The following is a 17,179-nucleotide window of genomic DNA, read 5'->3' as shown; positions in this document are numbered from 1 at the left end:
ACTAGCATTGACTGCTACATCAGGGGCATCTTCTGAGTGTTTCTGTTTGGTGTTTTCCCTATTTACCACCTACCTGTCGCATAATTGTTATAATTGAGATTACGTTAATTAATCTCCAATAAGAGTGCCCCAACAAAAAAGAGAGTCTTTCTTCTTCTTTTTCTTTGAAATACCCCAATCACTTTATTCGAGAAAATTAACATTTTCCAACAGGATCATATTTGTGGATTAAAAATTATATTACATTATTTAAACTCCATTTAAACCTTTTTACCTGTGCACTGGTCTACCCTCCCATTCCCCTTTTCCCTTGTTACTTACACTACATAGATGATGTGCTCTTTGTATGGGGCGGAGACGAACCCTCACTACTCGTCTTCTTCAAACATATCAGACAACACTAAAAAACTCAAATTCTCCACCCACTTCAGTCACACCCAAGTAGAATTTCTTGATCTAGAAATCAGAGACAATAAGCTTCATACCAAAACATTTCACAAAAAGGTAGATGTTAACCGCTACATTAGGGCAGATAGCAATCACCATCCCAGCTGGATCTCCAGTATCCCACATAGCCAGTTCACACGTATCAGACGGAACTGTTCCACCTTAGCCAAATATGAAACACAAGGACAGGACAGCAAAAAACAGTTTCTCGACAAACATTACGAAGCAACCAAGGTAGATCAAGCATACCAAGATTTAAAACAAAAACCCAGATGCAAACTTCTCACATACAAAGAAAAACGCGAACCCAATTCCAACAACACAGTTTTTTTCATTACAGGATACTTCGATTTAGCCCCAAAAGTCAAGTCCATCCTGAACAAGCACTGGCACCTCTTACAACTAGATGAGAAACTACAAACCTTCCTACCATCAAAATCAGACATTGCCTTTAGAAAAGCTAAAGATATCTCACAACAGCCAAGACACTGATAGACACCATGTTGGGGGGTTAGGGGATTAGTAAAGGCTTCTTCCATTGTGGAAAATGTCAAGGCTGTCAAACCCTCAATTACAGACAAACCATAGCCAAAAGCATTTTTTTTTTCAAACCAAACACAAGAACGGTTTACAATCAATAAAACCCTGACCTGTGACACTAAAAACACCATTTACCTTCTGGAATGCCCCTGCAAAAAAACAGTATGTAGGCCGCACCATACGCAAATTACATACTAGAATCAGTGAACACATCCGCAATATCAGAAAAGGAGTACAGCAGCATAGCATCTCTGACCATGTCAGACTCGAACACAATAGTGACCCACATCATCGCCATAGATCAGGTTACACCATTCTGGTGCGGAAGGGATCCCATTCAAAAGATTAACCTAGTTGAGAGTAGATCGTCAACATGCATACCTTAACCCCACAAGGATTGAATATAGACCCTTGATCTGGAGACATTTGCCCGCTCATCCGCAATGATTTTATTACACCATCGGCATATTAACAGACCTTAACAGCGACTAATATCTGTGTAAAAAGTGATCTCAGCACACTAGCTAAATAATACTATCTACTTATAGTGACCTATAATGCCTTTGATCTGTGACACACACTGAAAGCCTATTACTACCAAACACACTGCATGATACCAACACACATTGCAGTTATCATGCACGACAAATTGATGATTTGCCCTCTAATTCTTCTTTCCATGTATAAATATTTTCATTTGCATTTATATTTCTATTTTTATAATTTAGTTATTATTATTTTTTATTTCATTGCATTTATTTCAATTCCGATTCTCACTTCCATCCTCATGCAACAGAACTCCCTTTCACCTATCATATTGCGTACTCCCTGAGTTTATAATCTCACTCCGGTGTGGTATGTACCACATTCACCCACCACAGCATGCCCACTAAAGGACGTTCCTGCCCATCCACTTACAGTATCCCGGTGACTTGTTTCCTCGCATGGTTCAACACCAGCGCGTATGCAGTTATTTAATTCTTTCTGTCTCCTAACCAACAATCCCCATTTAGGAGATGGAGGAGCACTCCTTCCTCATACACATAAAACGTATTATGCCATATTATGTTGCAAGGCGATAGGCACAATTAACATAAATGGTGCCTGCCTTACATATACACCCCTTGTCCTGACAGCTCGTCATATACACACACCCCTTTACATCATCGCTCCAGCATTAAAGGGGGCAGACACACAGACACCATGTTTGGTGCACCGCTGAGACAGTGAATTCGTCTTGCAGCCCTCACACATTGGGCGGTATTCAATGTGAATACCGGCGACGTGCAGCGAATCCTGTTTAGGATTCGCTGCACATTCGCCACTGGTCGCCGCGTTCTGGAGCCTCGCCGGCTCCGGTATTCAACGAGTCAGGGGCTCGCTGCCCCTGACCGGCGAATATGAGCTCCTGCGGCGAATGCCGCAGGGAGCCTGAGGACGGTGGCAGGCAGGGAGATGGAAGTCTCCCTGCCTGCCCCAGAACGTTTGTGGGTGGGAGGTGGGCTCCCCGGGTGCCAGGCAGCACAGGCTGCCCCCCGGGGGTGCCAGCAGGGGACCGGGTATATTCACTACACCCGATCATGCATATGTAATGATCGGTTGAAGTGAATATATGAATATGTAATGAGCGGCTCGGCTCCGGCCCCCTGCTGGCTGGTCTGTGTAAAAAAAGACACAGCCCTCTCTTGGTTCTCATCCTACCTATCTAGCCGCTCCTTTAGTGTTTTGTTTCTCTGATTCTACCTCCTCTTCGCTACCTCTTTCAGTTGGAGTAACTCAGGTTTGAGTTTTAGGTCCTCTGCTTTTCTCAATCTATACCTCATCTCTTGGCAAACTAATCCGCTCTTTTGGATTTCAGTATCATCTGTATGCAGATGATACTCAGCTCTACCTATGTCTCTGACTGCCTTTTTGCTGTCTCATCCTGGATGTCATCTCGCCACCTCAAACTTAATATTTCAAAAACAGAATTAAGTATATTTCCACCAATAAATAGTAGTTACCAACCTGATATCTCTATTGCTGTTGAGAATATGACAATCACTTCTACCTCTCAAGCTCGCTGCCGAGGTGTTATCCTTGACTGTGAACTTTCTTTTGTTCCCCACATTTAATCTGTCTCGAAAACATGCCACATGCAGCTAAAAAACATATTAAAAATTCGCCCTTACCTAACACAAAACACTGCAAAAACTCTAATCCATGTTCTCATCATCTCACACATTGATTATTGCAATAGTTTCTTTATTGGCCTTCCCCAATACAGAAACTCACCACTACAGTCCATCATGAATGCAGCTGCGAGGCTAAACTTCATCGTCTGCAAAGCTACTCTGTCAGTCACTTTATTGTTACCTGTATTCTACCGTATTCAATACATAATCCTTTTACTTACACACAAAGCCATTAACCAAACAACACCAACATACATCTCTTCTCTTATCTCAAAATATCTTCCAACCCGACCTCTATGCTCCTCACAAGATCTGCGTCTCTCATCCACACTTATTACTCGCTCCGATTCCCGATTGCAGGACTTTTTTCGGGCGTTTCCCCCTACTCTGTGGAATGCCGTCCCAAGCACAATAAGACTCTCCTCCAGTCTCCAAACCTATAAGCGTTCCCTGAAAACTCACCTCTTCAGGTAAGCTTATCTAATTCCAGAACCAGCCACTTAACCTTCATATACCATTCCTATGAAATCACATCTCCACTAAAGAGTCCACACATATCCACTTTTTTCTCATCCTCCTGACCCATGGCTAAACTGCAGGCTCACCAGATCTTACAGCACACCAGGAACCTTTGCATTCTGGTGGAATTTATGCAATAAAGAATATCTATCCTTGTGTATCAATGCTTATTTCCCTATAGATTGTAAGCTTGCAAGCAGGGCCCTCATACCTTTGACTGTCTGTAAATACCCAGTTTATTGTATCACTGTCTCCTTTGTAAAGCGCAACAGAATATGCTATATAAGAAACTGTTAATAAATAAAATAAATAAATATAGATTGTACTATTTTGGATTTACAAAGACTGCTCTCATGCAAAACTAGAAAGGGGCATTAGTCAGTAAAATAAAATAGGCTTCCATTAATATGAACGTTAAATGAACTTAATATTGTTAGAAAGCAAGCCTGCATGTAGCTGGGATTGATACCTGTGCTTTGCAATATTGTTTCACAGTTGTCCGTTGTATCTGCGACATCAGTAGCAACCTTTCCTGCATCTTTATCCTTTGTAGGAGTCATAAGAGAATACGGCCTGTCATTGGCCATTATATTTGTGCCAGTTACTGCACCCTTTTGCTGCTTTCTTACAAGGCTTGAAATTATCTGACGACGGTTAGGTTTTTGGTTACTGCTTACTGGTAATTCACCACAATGCTTCTTCTTGGTGTTGGAGATCTGTGGATAAAAACACGAGACATGTAATTTCTTCATGTACTGTATGTGCACAAGCCAAACGGTCATTGAGCATATTTTAAATTTGTAATATGGCTTTAAAGTTAAACTATCGGACATCTGTAATAATAGTGATTACATATTGTTCACCTATCTAAGCAGCATCAAACCATAAAATTTAGTTTTTTTTGTACTCGGGGCTTAATTACACACTTTCAATACTCCAAAAAAAGTTTAGTTGCAAAAAATATTTGAACAAATTTAGGATATTTTGGTGTTGCTGAATTCAACAATGAAAATATTTCTTTCTAATTGACTGAGATAAGAGGAAATTTTTAAATAAAAGGATGCATATGGGAATAAAACGAAACATTCTGGAAGGTGAGACACACAAATATTCTCTGTTTTCCCTCTGCAATCATTCTAGAATATTCCCCCTCTAATGAACAGTAACAGGTACTTCAGGGGATGTGCTATTAGAAATAAAAAAAAGGGATTTTTGTAAGAATTTACCATTCGAATCCCTTTCTATGATCTCATCCAGGTGACATAGCACAACCTTGGGATGTAGGAGGGGTTCGAAGGAGCCATGCACCTATGCTAAAGACTTGAGAGGCAGGCTCCTCCCTTCTGCATCCCGGATATCTTCAGTTCAACTTCTTTTTTTTTTTTAAATTGAGTCTTTATTTATCATTTTACAATATATCATATTTCATTACATATAAAAACAGACATAGGACACTAAACAGATACACAGTCATACAATAAAAACCCCATACATACAACATACCTCCCAACATGACCCTCTCCAGGAGGGACACATTGCTCTGCTTCTGGACTTCCCTCTTAATGCATGATTACCTTCATCTGTGTTGAAAAAAGTTAATTGATAAGAAATGTGCTTCAACACAGGTGATGGAAATCATACATTAAGAGGAAAGTACAGGAGCGGAGTAATGTGTCGCTCCTGGAGAGGGTCATGTTGGGAGGTATGCATACAATACGCTTACATTGCTTCCTAGTTGCTTAATTCACTAATTTGCCCTTGCTAACCTTATCCGCTACAGGCCCCTCACTTCCATTTCTCCCTTTCTGTTAGTAAGATCATATAGACCAATTATTAGGAGATCGATCAATATATTACTACTACCACCTACATTTTCTTTACGTTATTTATATATAATTTGTGTCTATTTATCAATACTTGTGCCTTCTTATATGTGTTTCTGCCCAATACGTTTATACTATTATGCTGGGTTTATTACTTTCCCTGTGAACCATATTACATATGTAATATACATGTGAGCGGTGATTAAATTATTGACCGTCTTTCTGAGATGGTTCAGTGAATAAAAACAAAAACATTTCTACATTTAAATTTTATAACTTGTGATTAACCTCCCTCTCTATTTTCTGCTTCTATTTATAGTTTTATCAAATATTGAACGGTGCCAATAGCCCCACATTCTATGGAATTTCTGTGAGGTGCCTCGTGATGCGTGAACATATTTCTCATGTTCGTATGTTGAATGTATACCGACCAATTTGAACCATTTCTGTGCTTATCTTGTCCCAAAATCTACTTACTTTCTGCCACTTCACAAGTGCCAGAATGTGCCATCACCTTCTCTGCATTTCGGGTAGTTGTCTGACACAGAGTCGGCAAACTTTTTAATCTTACTGGAGTTCTATATATCCTGTGCAGTATATTAAATTGTATAAGCACCCTAATGTGGGCTTACAATGTTAAATGCACCCCCACTATGAACGTGAACCCGAAGTGTGGCGAGCGCAGCGGTATGCGTCCTACGACCTTTTCATACCCCCACTATCCACGTGGAGTTGATTTTACATAGCCCGAAGCGTGGCGAGCGCAGCGAGCCCTACGAGGGGTCGCGGAATACATGTAAAGTAATACACAGCCGCTCGCCACGCTTCGGGCTCGGTGGCTCGTTGCGCTCGCCACACTATATAAAATCAACTCCATGCCAATGTGGATAGTGGGGGTATGAAAAGGTTGGAGGACGCGTACCGCCACCCCTCGCGGGCATGCTGCGCTCGCCACGCTTCTGGTTCACGTTCATAGTGGGGGTGGCGTGGGGGTGCATTTAACATTGTAAGCCCACATTAGGGTGCTTATACAATTAAACATCGTATAGGGGGCTTATACAATTTTAAATCGCATCGCAGTGCATCGGGTGTATGCCATGCGATGCGATTATATGTTGTGCGACCAAATATCGTGGGCGCCGTGCTAGTACACAAGTACCTACTTCTCACCTGGAGAGATCTATGAAACATTGCTTTAGGAAGGTTATAATCTTCCTGTAGCTGGGCAAAAGACTTCAGAATTCCTCCCTGAAACAGTTGGCCGATAGTTCCTATTCCACACCTATTCCAAATCCCCCCCCCCCTGCTGTTTTTTAATTTCCCTCATTGTTGATAGGGAGAAGATAGGGGTATCTGGGTCTGTTCCCTCAAATTTAGTTAATTTGCAAATCCATCTCCATATTTTAATTGCCTGAGTGGTGATTGGTGGGAGATTCCGTCTAAGCCCCTTCACCAATAATCTCTGGAGGGGCGTTAATTCCGGATCCTCGAATTTTATAAGTCTTTGTAACTCCTCTGTGCCTTCCTCCTGCCGAACCCAGGAACAGATAGGAGCCAATTGCGCTGCCACATAGTATATCTTAAAGTTCGGCAGTGCTAGACCACCCTTGTTTCTATCCCTACAGAGAACATCCAGCTTAACTCTAGGCTGCTTATCCCGCCATATATATAGGAGGAAATTATACTGTTTATTCTCCTAAAGAAATCATCTTTTAGATACACTGGGGATTGTTTTATTATATACATAAATTTTGGTAAAATTACCATCTTGACCAGGTTAACCCACCCAAGCTGGGTGATGGGCAACCTGGTCCAACAGCGGCATTTAACCCTTAGATCCCTAATGAATGGGAGGATGTTATCTTGAACAAAGTCTGTCAGTACTCTTGAGATACACATCCCCAGATATTTAAATGTTTCTACCTTCTGCAATTGGATATTGTCATTTAACTCATTAGTATCTTGATTACCCAGTTGCAGGAGGTGTGACTTTGTCCAATTCATTGTTAACCTGGAATATTCTCCATACACCTGTATAATCTCAATTAATTTGGGTAGGTGATCATGGGAGGATATTAATCCTACCAACAGGTCATCAGCATACAATGATACTAGGTTATTCCCCAATCCTTGTCCCATTTCTCCTCTTACCAGGGCTGAGCTCAACAAACAGGCAAGGGGTTCCACCGCTACCGCAAATAGCAGGGGAGAGGGGACACCCCTGCCGCGTACCTCTGGAAAGGGGGAAAAGTAACATAGAAACATAGAATTTGACGGCAGATAAGAACCACTTGGCCAATTTAGTCTGCCCCTCCTTTTAAACATGTTACCTCAAACCATATTTGATCCTTATTTTTTTGTAAGGATATCAATATGCTTATCCCAAGCATGTTTAAATTGTACTACTGTATTTGCGTCTACCACCTCTGATGGTAGGCTATTCCACTTATCTACTACTCTTTCTGTGAAAAAATTCTTCCACACATTTACCCTGAATCTTCCTCCCTCTAGTTTCAGTGCATGTCCTCGTGTTCTGTTGCTCCTCTTCCTGTGAAGAATGTCTCCCACCTGTACCTTGTTAAAACCCTTGATATATTTGAAAGTTTCTATCATGTCCCCCCTTTCCCTTCTCTGCTCTAAAGTATACATATTAAGATCTTTTAGTCTTTCCTGGTACGTTTTGTGATGTAGGCCATGCACCATTTTAGTTGCTCTTCTTTGTACAGTCTCTAATGTATTTATATCCTTCTGGAGATATGGCCTCCAGAACTGAACACAATACTCTAGGTGAGGTCGTACCAATGACCTATACAGTGGCATTATTACTTCTTTCTTTCTACTGAGGATACCTCTCCCTATGCAACCAAGCATCTGACTTGCCTTCTTCATTGCTTTGTTACATTGCCTACCTGCTTTTAAGTCCCCTGAAATAGTGACACCTAGATCCCTCTCTTCCTCAGTAGTTTCCATTATAGTGCCATTTATACTATATTGAGTCTTTGGATTTCTGAGACCCAAGTGCATGATTTTGCATTTTTTGGCATTAAACTGTAGTTGCCATTCTCTTGACCATTTCTCTAATCTACCTAGATCCTCAATCATTTGTTTTACCCCTCCTGGTGTGTCTACTCTGTTGCATACCTTTGTGTCATCTGCAAAAAGGCACATTTTACCCTCAATTCCATTTGCAATATCACCAATAAAGATATTAAAAAGCACTGGTCCAAGTACAGATCCCTGGGGTACTCTACCCTTTGACTGTACTCCGTTTACTACAACTCTCTGTTTTCTGTCCTGCAACCACGCTCTTATCCATTCAACTATTTTAGAATCCCAAGCTTTCAAGTTTATTTAACAGTCTGCGATGTGGGACAGTGTCAAAAGCTTTACTAAAGTCTAGATAAGCTACATCTACAGCCCCACCTTGATCTATTACTTTAGTCACCCAGTCAAAAAAGTCAATAAGATTTGTTTGACATGATCTTCCCCCAGTAAACCCATGCTGTTTTGGATCCTGTAAATTGCTGGTTTTGAGATATTCTACAACTCTTTGTTTTAAGAGTGTTTCCATCAATTTCCCTACTACTGATGTAAGGCTCACTGGTCGATAGTTGCTTACCTCTTCCTTGCTTATTCGCTGTTTTCCAGTCCTCTGGGATTACTCCAGTAGCTAGTGACTGGTTGAATAATTCTGTTATTGGTTTTACCAGCTCCCCTTTAAGCTCTTTTAGTATCCTTGGATGTATCCCATCTGGCCCCATTGATTTATCCACTTTCAGTTTTGAGAGTTCTGTGAGGACTTTCTCCTCTGTAAATGTACTTGTCTCTCCCTCAGTTTTCTGACTATACTTGCAACTTAACTGTGGCCCCTTCCCCTCTCTTTCAGCAGTGAATACTGAGCAGAAATAATTATTAATATTATCTGCTATTACATTGTCCCCCTCAAGAAAACTTCCACTCTCTGTCTTCAGTCTAATTATTCCACTTTTTGTTTTTCTCCTTTCACTTATATACCTAAAAAAAGTTCCCCCCCCTTTACCCACTGAGTGGGCCATTTTCTCTTCAGCCTGTGCTTTTGCACATCTGATTACTTTCTTAGCCTCCTTCTGGCTAACAAGATACACCACTTTGTCCTCATTATCCTGTGTCTGCTTAAATTTCTTAAAGGCCAACTTTTTTGCTTTCACAATACTTGCTACTTCTTTTTCAAACCACAATGGCTTTCTTTTTCTTGTGTTTTTCCTAACTCTTTTGACACAAAGTTCTGTTGCTTTTAGAATTGCACTTTTTAATTTTTCCCACTTATCCTGCACTCCTTCCAAGTTCTTCCACTCTGCCAAAGAATCCCTTACAGAGTTTCCCATCTCTACAAAATCAGCCTTCCTAAAATCTAACACCTTTGTTTTTGTGTGCGATGAGTCAGTCTCTGTCTTTATTTTGAACCATACTGCTTGATGGTCACTGGATCCCAGATTTTCACCCACATTTATGTCAGATATTCTGTCACCATTTGTAAGTATTAAGTCTAATATTGCGTCCTTACCAATTGCTGGAGGGATGCTCCTTGCAAGGAATTCAGCATTTCCCTACTTCTGGTGATTAAAGTCTCCCATGATTATCACCTCTCCTTTTAAATGCCATTTTATTGATGTCCTGCAATAGGCTCTTGTCTAGTTCCTCTTCCTGACCTGGTGGTCTGTAGATCACCCCTATACGAAGAATCGCCTTCTCCCCTGTTTCTATGGTCACCCAAAGGGCCTCCGTCTTTTCTTCAATACTTTGTATAAAGGTAGTCCTTTATATATTTTTTCATATATATTGCAACCCCTCCTCCAATTTTTCCCATTCTGTCCTTCCTAAATAAAGTATATCCTGGTATAGCTATGTCCCAGTCATCATTTTCATTGCACCATGTCTCTATAATAGCCACAATATCCAGTTCATCCCTTGTCATTATTGCAATTAGTTCTGGGATTTTATTTCCTAAACTCCTAGCATTTGCACACATAGCTCTTAAAGTTGTGTTTGTGCTTCTCCTGCTGTTCATCTTTCTGCCTATATCTATCTATTCGGTTTTGATTGGCATTATCTTTTGTTGCAGTGGATAGGCATCCAATGACAGGGCAGACGGTGAAGTATTTAGGTGACAGAGTTGTTAGGTGGATAGGAGTTAGTTAGTTTCTGCCTATATCTATTCCGTATAACCGTTAATGGTCATCCGCGCTTTTGGATCCTGGTATACTAGAGCGGCTTGGTTGATAAACCCTTCTCCAACTCCAAACCTCCGTAATACCTCCCACAGAAATTTCCATTCAACGGAGTTAAACGCTTTATCTGCGTCGAAGGAAGCAATCACTGCATCTGCTCCTCCCTATTCTACATTTTGAATATAAGAGAATACCCTTCGTAAATTGATCATAGTTGACTTTCCCACCATAAAACTCATTTGGTCAGGGTGTATAACTTGATCTAGTACTTTATTTAGTCTATTAGCTCAAATCTTAGCATACATTTTTGCATCTGATGATATTAATGATATAGGCCTAAATGAGTCCATACGGGTTTGGTCTTTCCCACTCTTGGGGATCACAATTACTGCCGCCTCAGTCATTGAGGGGGGCAGAGTCCCCTCTTCCGCCATGTCCTGACATTTTTTAACATTTGGATCATAGGAATTAAATTGGAGGGTCTATCCTGCTTTATCATATAGGACAAAAATGTCCCTGCTCGGTCTGATTCTAAATGCCATCTATTAGCCCCTATTGACATCCTACGACAGGTCACTTCTTGTTGGTATTCTATCCATTCTTTTTGAGCAATTTCCCAATCAACTCGAGCTATATCGGATTTATTTGTGAGGTATAAAGTTTCTAAAGAGATCATTCTGGCTTCTAGCTTTGTAGCCCTTTTCCAATTAGTTTTCTTCAGGAAGGCAATTTTTTTAATAAAAAAAACCCAGAATAAAAGCTAAGTATTTTGAGCTCAACCTTTATTATCCTCAAAAAAACTTACTTTCATATGCTCAATTACCTCCTGCTCACCCATTTACAACAGCCAAAATGGCTGAAGTTTCCAATATCTAAAACCTACTGGTATACAAAAATCAAACTGAATGACCAACGGGGAATGGTCTGAAATTCCCTGGGATTTATATTCCGCATGGGTGATCTTATTAAGCAAATTATCAGATGTGAAAATCATATCTATCCTGCAGAAGACTTTATGTGATGAGGAATAGCAGGAAAACTGTTGAAGATCTGGATTTCTCAACCGCCAAGGGTACTTCCATCCAATCTCATCCATAAACTCTGAAAACGTGGTACCCTCCAACCAAACGGCCTTCTCAGCTCTGTACCACCTATCTATTCGGGGTGCTAGAACCTTATTGAAGTCCCCCAAACACACTACCGAGTTTTCGGGATACGATGTTAAAAATGCCACTGCATTTTTTTTTATAACATCATAGGAAAAGGGGGAGGAATGTACACTGTTAACAGACAAACGCGGGTATGATCAATACTACATTCCCAAAAAAAAATATCTACCACCTTCATCAATCTTTACTGCTCTGTGCTCAAATACTAAAGATTTGTTAATCAGGATAGATACTCCGTCTGAGGACGATGAAAAGGGGGCATGATATGTATGGCCGATCCATGGACGTTTCAATATATAATCAAAGGAAAGGGGAGCAGGGGGGAATTATTTTGCACTGGTTGGTACAGATGGAGTAGGTCCCATCCTTGCTACCTATGGCGAGAGTTCCGCCAGCTGGCCATGGCTGGCCACGGCGCCCGCTATCGCAATACATTTTAAATGCTTGGCGATTCGCCGTGGCGTCTCCGGATGAGTGTAATACCAGTGATCATCCACCAGATGTCACTTTTGAAAACCTCTTTGCGCATGCGTAAAATTTGTGCTGCAGCGCTTGCATGAAGCGCAGGAACTACAGTAAATAATTTATTGTCCCTGGCAAGCCTAGTCAGCGCCTCTCTCACACCGCCGGCACGAGCATGATCCCGTCTCTTTGAAGGAGAGGATCATGCTGACGTGGGCGGAGAGGCGCTGCATTTGTTTGACACGAAGGAGCGTCTCTGACGGACGCTCTTGCGACCCAGTTGCACAGACGTTCCAGTAATGAGACGCTTTTGCGTCTGAGTTGTTATTACGGCAGGGTACTACAGTAAAGTACTTTACTACTATTGTGCTGTGTTCACCAAGCTGTACTGTTCTATAGATAGTGTACACACTAATAAATAAAATTACATTGCATTGCGTACAGAATCATTACATTAAATGATACTGTACTGAATTGTACGTCTCATTGGTTTTGTTGAAAGGTACTGGCCTTTGGCTAGTACAGTATTGTAGTTTTAACACACCTAAAAAATTCCGGTTACCAATAAGGCTTTCTTGGCGTCTAAATTTGCATGGGCGCTTGAGCATCTGCATGGGTACTATACTGGAGCGGCACGGACGCTAATGCGTATCAGTATATGTTCTAACGGTCGCCACATTTTGGTGTTATGACATTCACAGTAAGTTACTGATTCGTATAGGGATCATTTTACTTTTACACACAGTACTGTTACAGTCATGTACAGTATACAGTGGTACTGTAGATTTAGTAAGCTCGTTGAAGTGATGCAATGTCTGGTTTTTATCAGTGGTCAATCAGCTGCTACTGTATACTGTAGTAAAGTACATTACTGTGCTGTACAGTACCTGTCATTTTTTCAAGACAAGCATGTACAGTACAGTAAATTCACAGTTACTGTAGGAGCTGATTGGCCAGTGATAAACTACTCACTGGCATGTGCGCAGAATGCGACGCTTGTTCCGCACAGGACGCACGTGATCAGGGCGCCATTTTTATTATCAAGATATTTTAAAGATAATAAAAGATGGCTGCACCACGCAGAGCGAGGAGAGCGAGGCCCTTCAGGCGTGGAGAGCTCCTCATCCTGGTGGCTTGGCGGGACAGGCCCCTGGTGTCCCACAGAGAGGTGGTGGAGGCATACCAGGAAGCTAGCCAAGCCATCAGGGTGCGCTTCAGGAGGGAGAGGACAGTGAGGGCCCTCCAGCGCAGATGAAGCAACCTGGTCCGTCGGGACCCCCAACTGCTGGACTCCCTAAGGGAATGTAAGTACTGTACAGTATTGGGTGCTGTATTTTCTACTTGTTGCCATGGGGGATTTCCTATTTGTTTTTAATGTGCTGATTACTGTACAGCATACTTGCCTACTTTTGAAAATGAGTTTCAGGGAGAATATACTGTAGTTGGTTGTAGAATTTTGCACAGGTTGAGAGGTCATGTCATGCTCCACCCAAAGGGCCCATCTAGTTCCATACTGTATATGGAGATATTGTGAAAAGAGATTGTGAACATGGCACCTACAGTAGAAGCGTGGGTGTGTACTGAGAGGAATCTTTTAAAATAGTCGTTTTATTATGTACAGTATATTATATCCAAATGTAGATGAGCTCCAAAGCAGTTAGTAAGAGCTACAGTACTATACAGTACGTGGTAAAGTGCTGGAGAATGGAGCTGATGATTCAATGTACAGTAAATGTACAGTACAGTATCTTTCTCTCATTCCTTTTTTCCCCAAAACATTTAACAATGTATTCTGGGTTAGGTGAAATGAGGGAGATTGCTAGACTAATGAGGGAGATTGCTGCTACAGTATTTCAGGGAATCTCCTGCAGAATGCAGGAGGGTAGGCAACTATGCTGTACAGTACATGCTTGTTGCCATGGGTGATTTCCTACAGCATTTGTTTTCAATGTGGTCCAGAGCTGGCCCTAGTGGCGGTGCCCCATAGCACCGCCACTAGTTCTACCTCAATAGGCCATGCAGCTCCTGGCCAGTTCTGCAAACATTGGGTGCCTTTTTAGCTGAAAATTCATCTTACGGTATTTGAATTGTTATGTGACCAGGACACACAAGGAGTTTTTGATGATTACAATAATATGCGGCATGCCTACAGTATATTCTTAACTGCTTAAAAATAACTTATAGTCTTAACTGCTTAAAAATAAGCCAGAAATGCGCGCTTGGGTTTATTGTGTATCAATCCTATCGGTTGTACACATAGTAACCAATCCAGAGTGCCTGTGTAGTGATTAGGCAGGCAATTTGTTTTGTAGCAGAAAGATATAGTGTATAAATTAATTTACACAGGTGTCATGTGTGGCAGTTGTTGCTGTCATGATTTTTATACAGCGTATGTTAGGTAGACAGATAACAAATATGGCAGCCAGAAAGTATATGCTCTGTAGGCACTTTTACTGCCAATCAGACATGCCCAGCTATATTGATAATGTATTGCAGTTTGGTACTGGTATTGTACATATAACAGCCGGCACGCGGTGGTCCAGTTAAGTCATACGCTGCCAGACTATCAGCAGCGGGTACTACCATTTTTGACTTACACTCTGCATGATTAGAAGCAGCAGTTATAACTTACACACTGCCCGACCGGCAAGTCGGGCAGTGTGTAAACTTATAAACCGTTAAGCCGGATAACATACTATCAGGCTATATCAATATCAATAAATTACCTATACAGCCAGGTACATTTGATTGGCAGTAAAAGCGTCCATATAATAAATGTATATATCACCTGACCGCCACATATATTGCTTATCTGTTTAACATACAGGCCTCTTAGCCAGCTATTATATATACAATACTAGTACCAGACTGCAATATATTACTTACATAGCCGGGCATTTTTGATTGGCAGTAAATAAGTTATACGCTGCTAGACTATCAGCAGCAATTACTATTAAAGCTGACTTATACGCTGTATGACTATCATCAGCGATCACTATCAAAGCCGACTTACATGCTGTATGATTAGAAGCAGCGATTACAATTTACACACTGCCTGACCAGCAAGAGCAGTTAACTTATAAACCGCTAAGCTGGACAATACAGTACCAGGCTGCAACTAACAAATACCCATACAGCCGGGTACATTTGACTACATGATCAAGCTATATACCACCTGGCCGCCATATATATTAGTAAATACCATACCAGTAATTATCAACTGGATCTATAATACAGCCCTAACCCTTACTGAAGGGGGATACATTTCAATCTAATAAACAATGACAGTACAAATGCATAACGAGCACTACAACTCATAAGGATATGAGAAATGGAGAGAAATATATAAACACTCCACGGTCCATTATTGGCAACCAGTGGCATAACTATAGAACCACAGCCCCCACGGTCGCGCGGGGGGGGGGGCGCTGTGCATGTGAGGGCGCCGGGGGGCTGCGGTGCTATAGTAATGCCCCCGCCCCCCATCGGCTTACCTGTCTGCGCGTCCCGGCTCCCATCCTGGCTTCAATCGATTCTATGCAGACGGACCACGATAAAATGGCTACCCCATAAGGCAGACAGTTCTCTGAAACTGTCTGCAGTATGGGGGCGGCCATTTTATCGTGGTCCGTCTGCATAGAATTATTAATTGAAGCCAGGAGGGGAGCCGGGATGCGCAGACAGGTAAGCCTGCAGCGATGGGGGGGGGGGCACCGGCGGCCGGGGTGGGGAGGCCGGCGGGGAGGCGCCCCTCCATTAACGGCGGGGGGGCGCCCCAAACCAAGCTATGCCACTGTTGGCAACAGTTACAAAATTGAAACATCAATCCTCTGCAATTGAAACCATAACTAGAAGCAAAGTTTCCATCACAAAATACAAATAGAAGGATCCTTACAACTCTGTACCACAATATAGGACACTAAAATAAAACATGTATGTTTTCAGAAGTTTTTTGTATATACCACTATACAGATAACTGTACTGTCAGATGAGACCATCAGAGAAAAAATGCAGACACGAATAACACACACAGCTGATATAATTTAATACTTATTTTATTGATCATTTTTGGGAATATTTCACGAAAATTTAGCAAAAATAAATAAAAGGTATATTTTAACAAACATCTTTTTCTTCTTCTTAGTGCGCAAACAAAGAGACAATCTTTTCTCTTTCTAACCCACGTTTCAATAAGTCCATTCTGTCTTTACTAAGATGGATCTCTTGTAAACAGAGCACATCTGCTTCCAGATTTTTACAATGCTTCAATAGTAGTGCTCTTTTGACTTTATCATTTAGGACTCGGACATTCCATGTCATCAATTTAACCATGGGGATCTAATCTTAATAATGCACCGGATTTTCAGTTTTATAGTGGTATCTTCCGAGTATAGAGCAAGGACATTTTTATACATTTTGATTAACAGGGCTACCATGCTTAACATATTTGTACCATACACATATACAAGCTTACTAACAAACATACATTTCCCCCCCCCCCCACCTCCCCCTCCTTGTATTACCTAAACCTTTTACCCAATCCCTCCCGGTATTCAAGAGACAAATAACTAATGACCACCTTAATGAGCCCCATGCCCGCCCCCCGTGCCTTTACTACCTTATCTCACATTGTATATGTAGCTGAGAAAAGAACCCCACTCCCCCTAATTCCACCTCCCAGTTTACAATCCTGATTTGAAATATCAATATCAATCAATCAATATAGGCAATAATATTCAACTGCTCACATTGGCCCAGACTTGTTTTTTGCCAGGAAACATAGTGTCCAACCAAATTCAATTTGCTGCTTTTCCTGGGGAGAAGAAAAATTTGGTGGT

General features: G+C 41.4%; 1 protein-coding gene across 2 annotated transcripts in view; it reads right to left on the bottom strand.

Annotated features, from left to right (window-relative positions):
* Window positions 1-17,179, bottom strand: part of YJU2 (YJU2 splicing factor homolog) — a 215,851-nt gene that overhangs the window by 67,240 nt on the left and 131,432 nt on the right. For both annotated transcript variants that reach the window (XM_083179324.1, XM_083179323.1), the window contains exon 7: window positions 4,150-4,396. In XM_083179324.1, the coding sequence (XP_083035450.1) occupies window positions 4,150-4,396 (247 nt within the window). The remainder of the gene's footprint in view (window positions 1-4,149; window positions 4,397-17,179) is intronic.

This window comes from Crinia signifera, chromosome 1, assembly GCF_055691185.1.
Source record: "Crinia signifera chromosome 1, ASM5569118v1, whole genome shotgun sequence".
Taxonomy (NCBI): Eukaryota; Metazoa; Chordata; class Amphibia; order Anura; family Myobatrachidae; genus Crinia; species Crinia signifera.
This window is presented reverse-complemented; position numbering and strand designations above follow the sequence as displayed.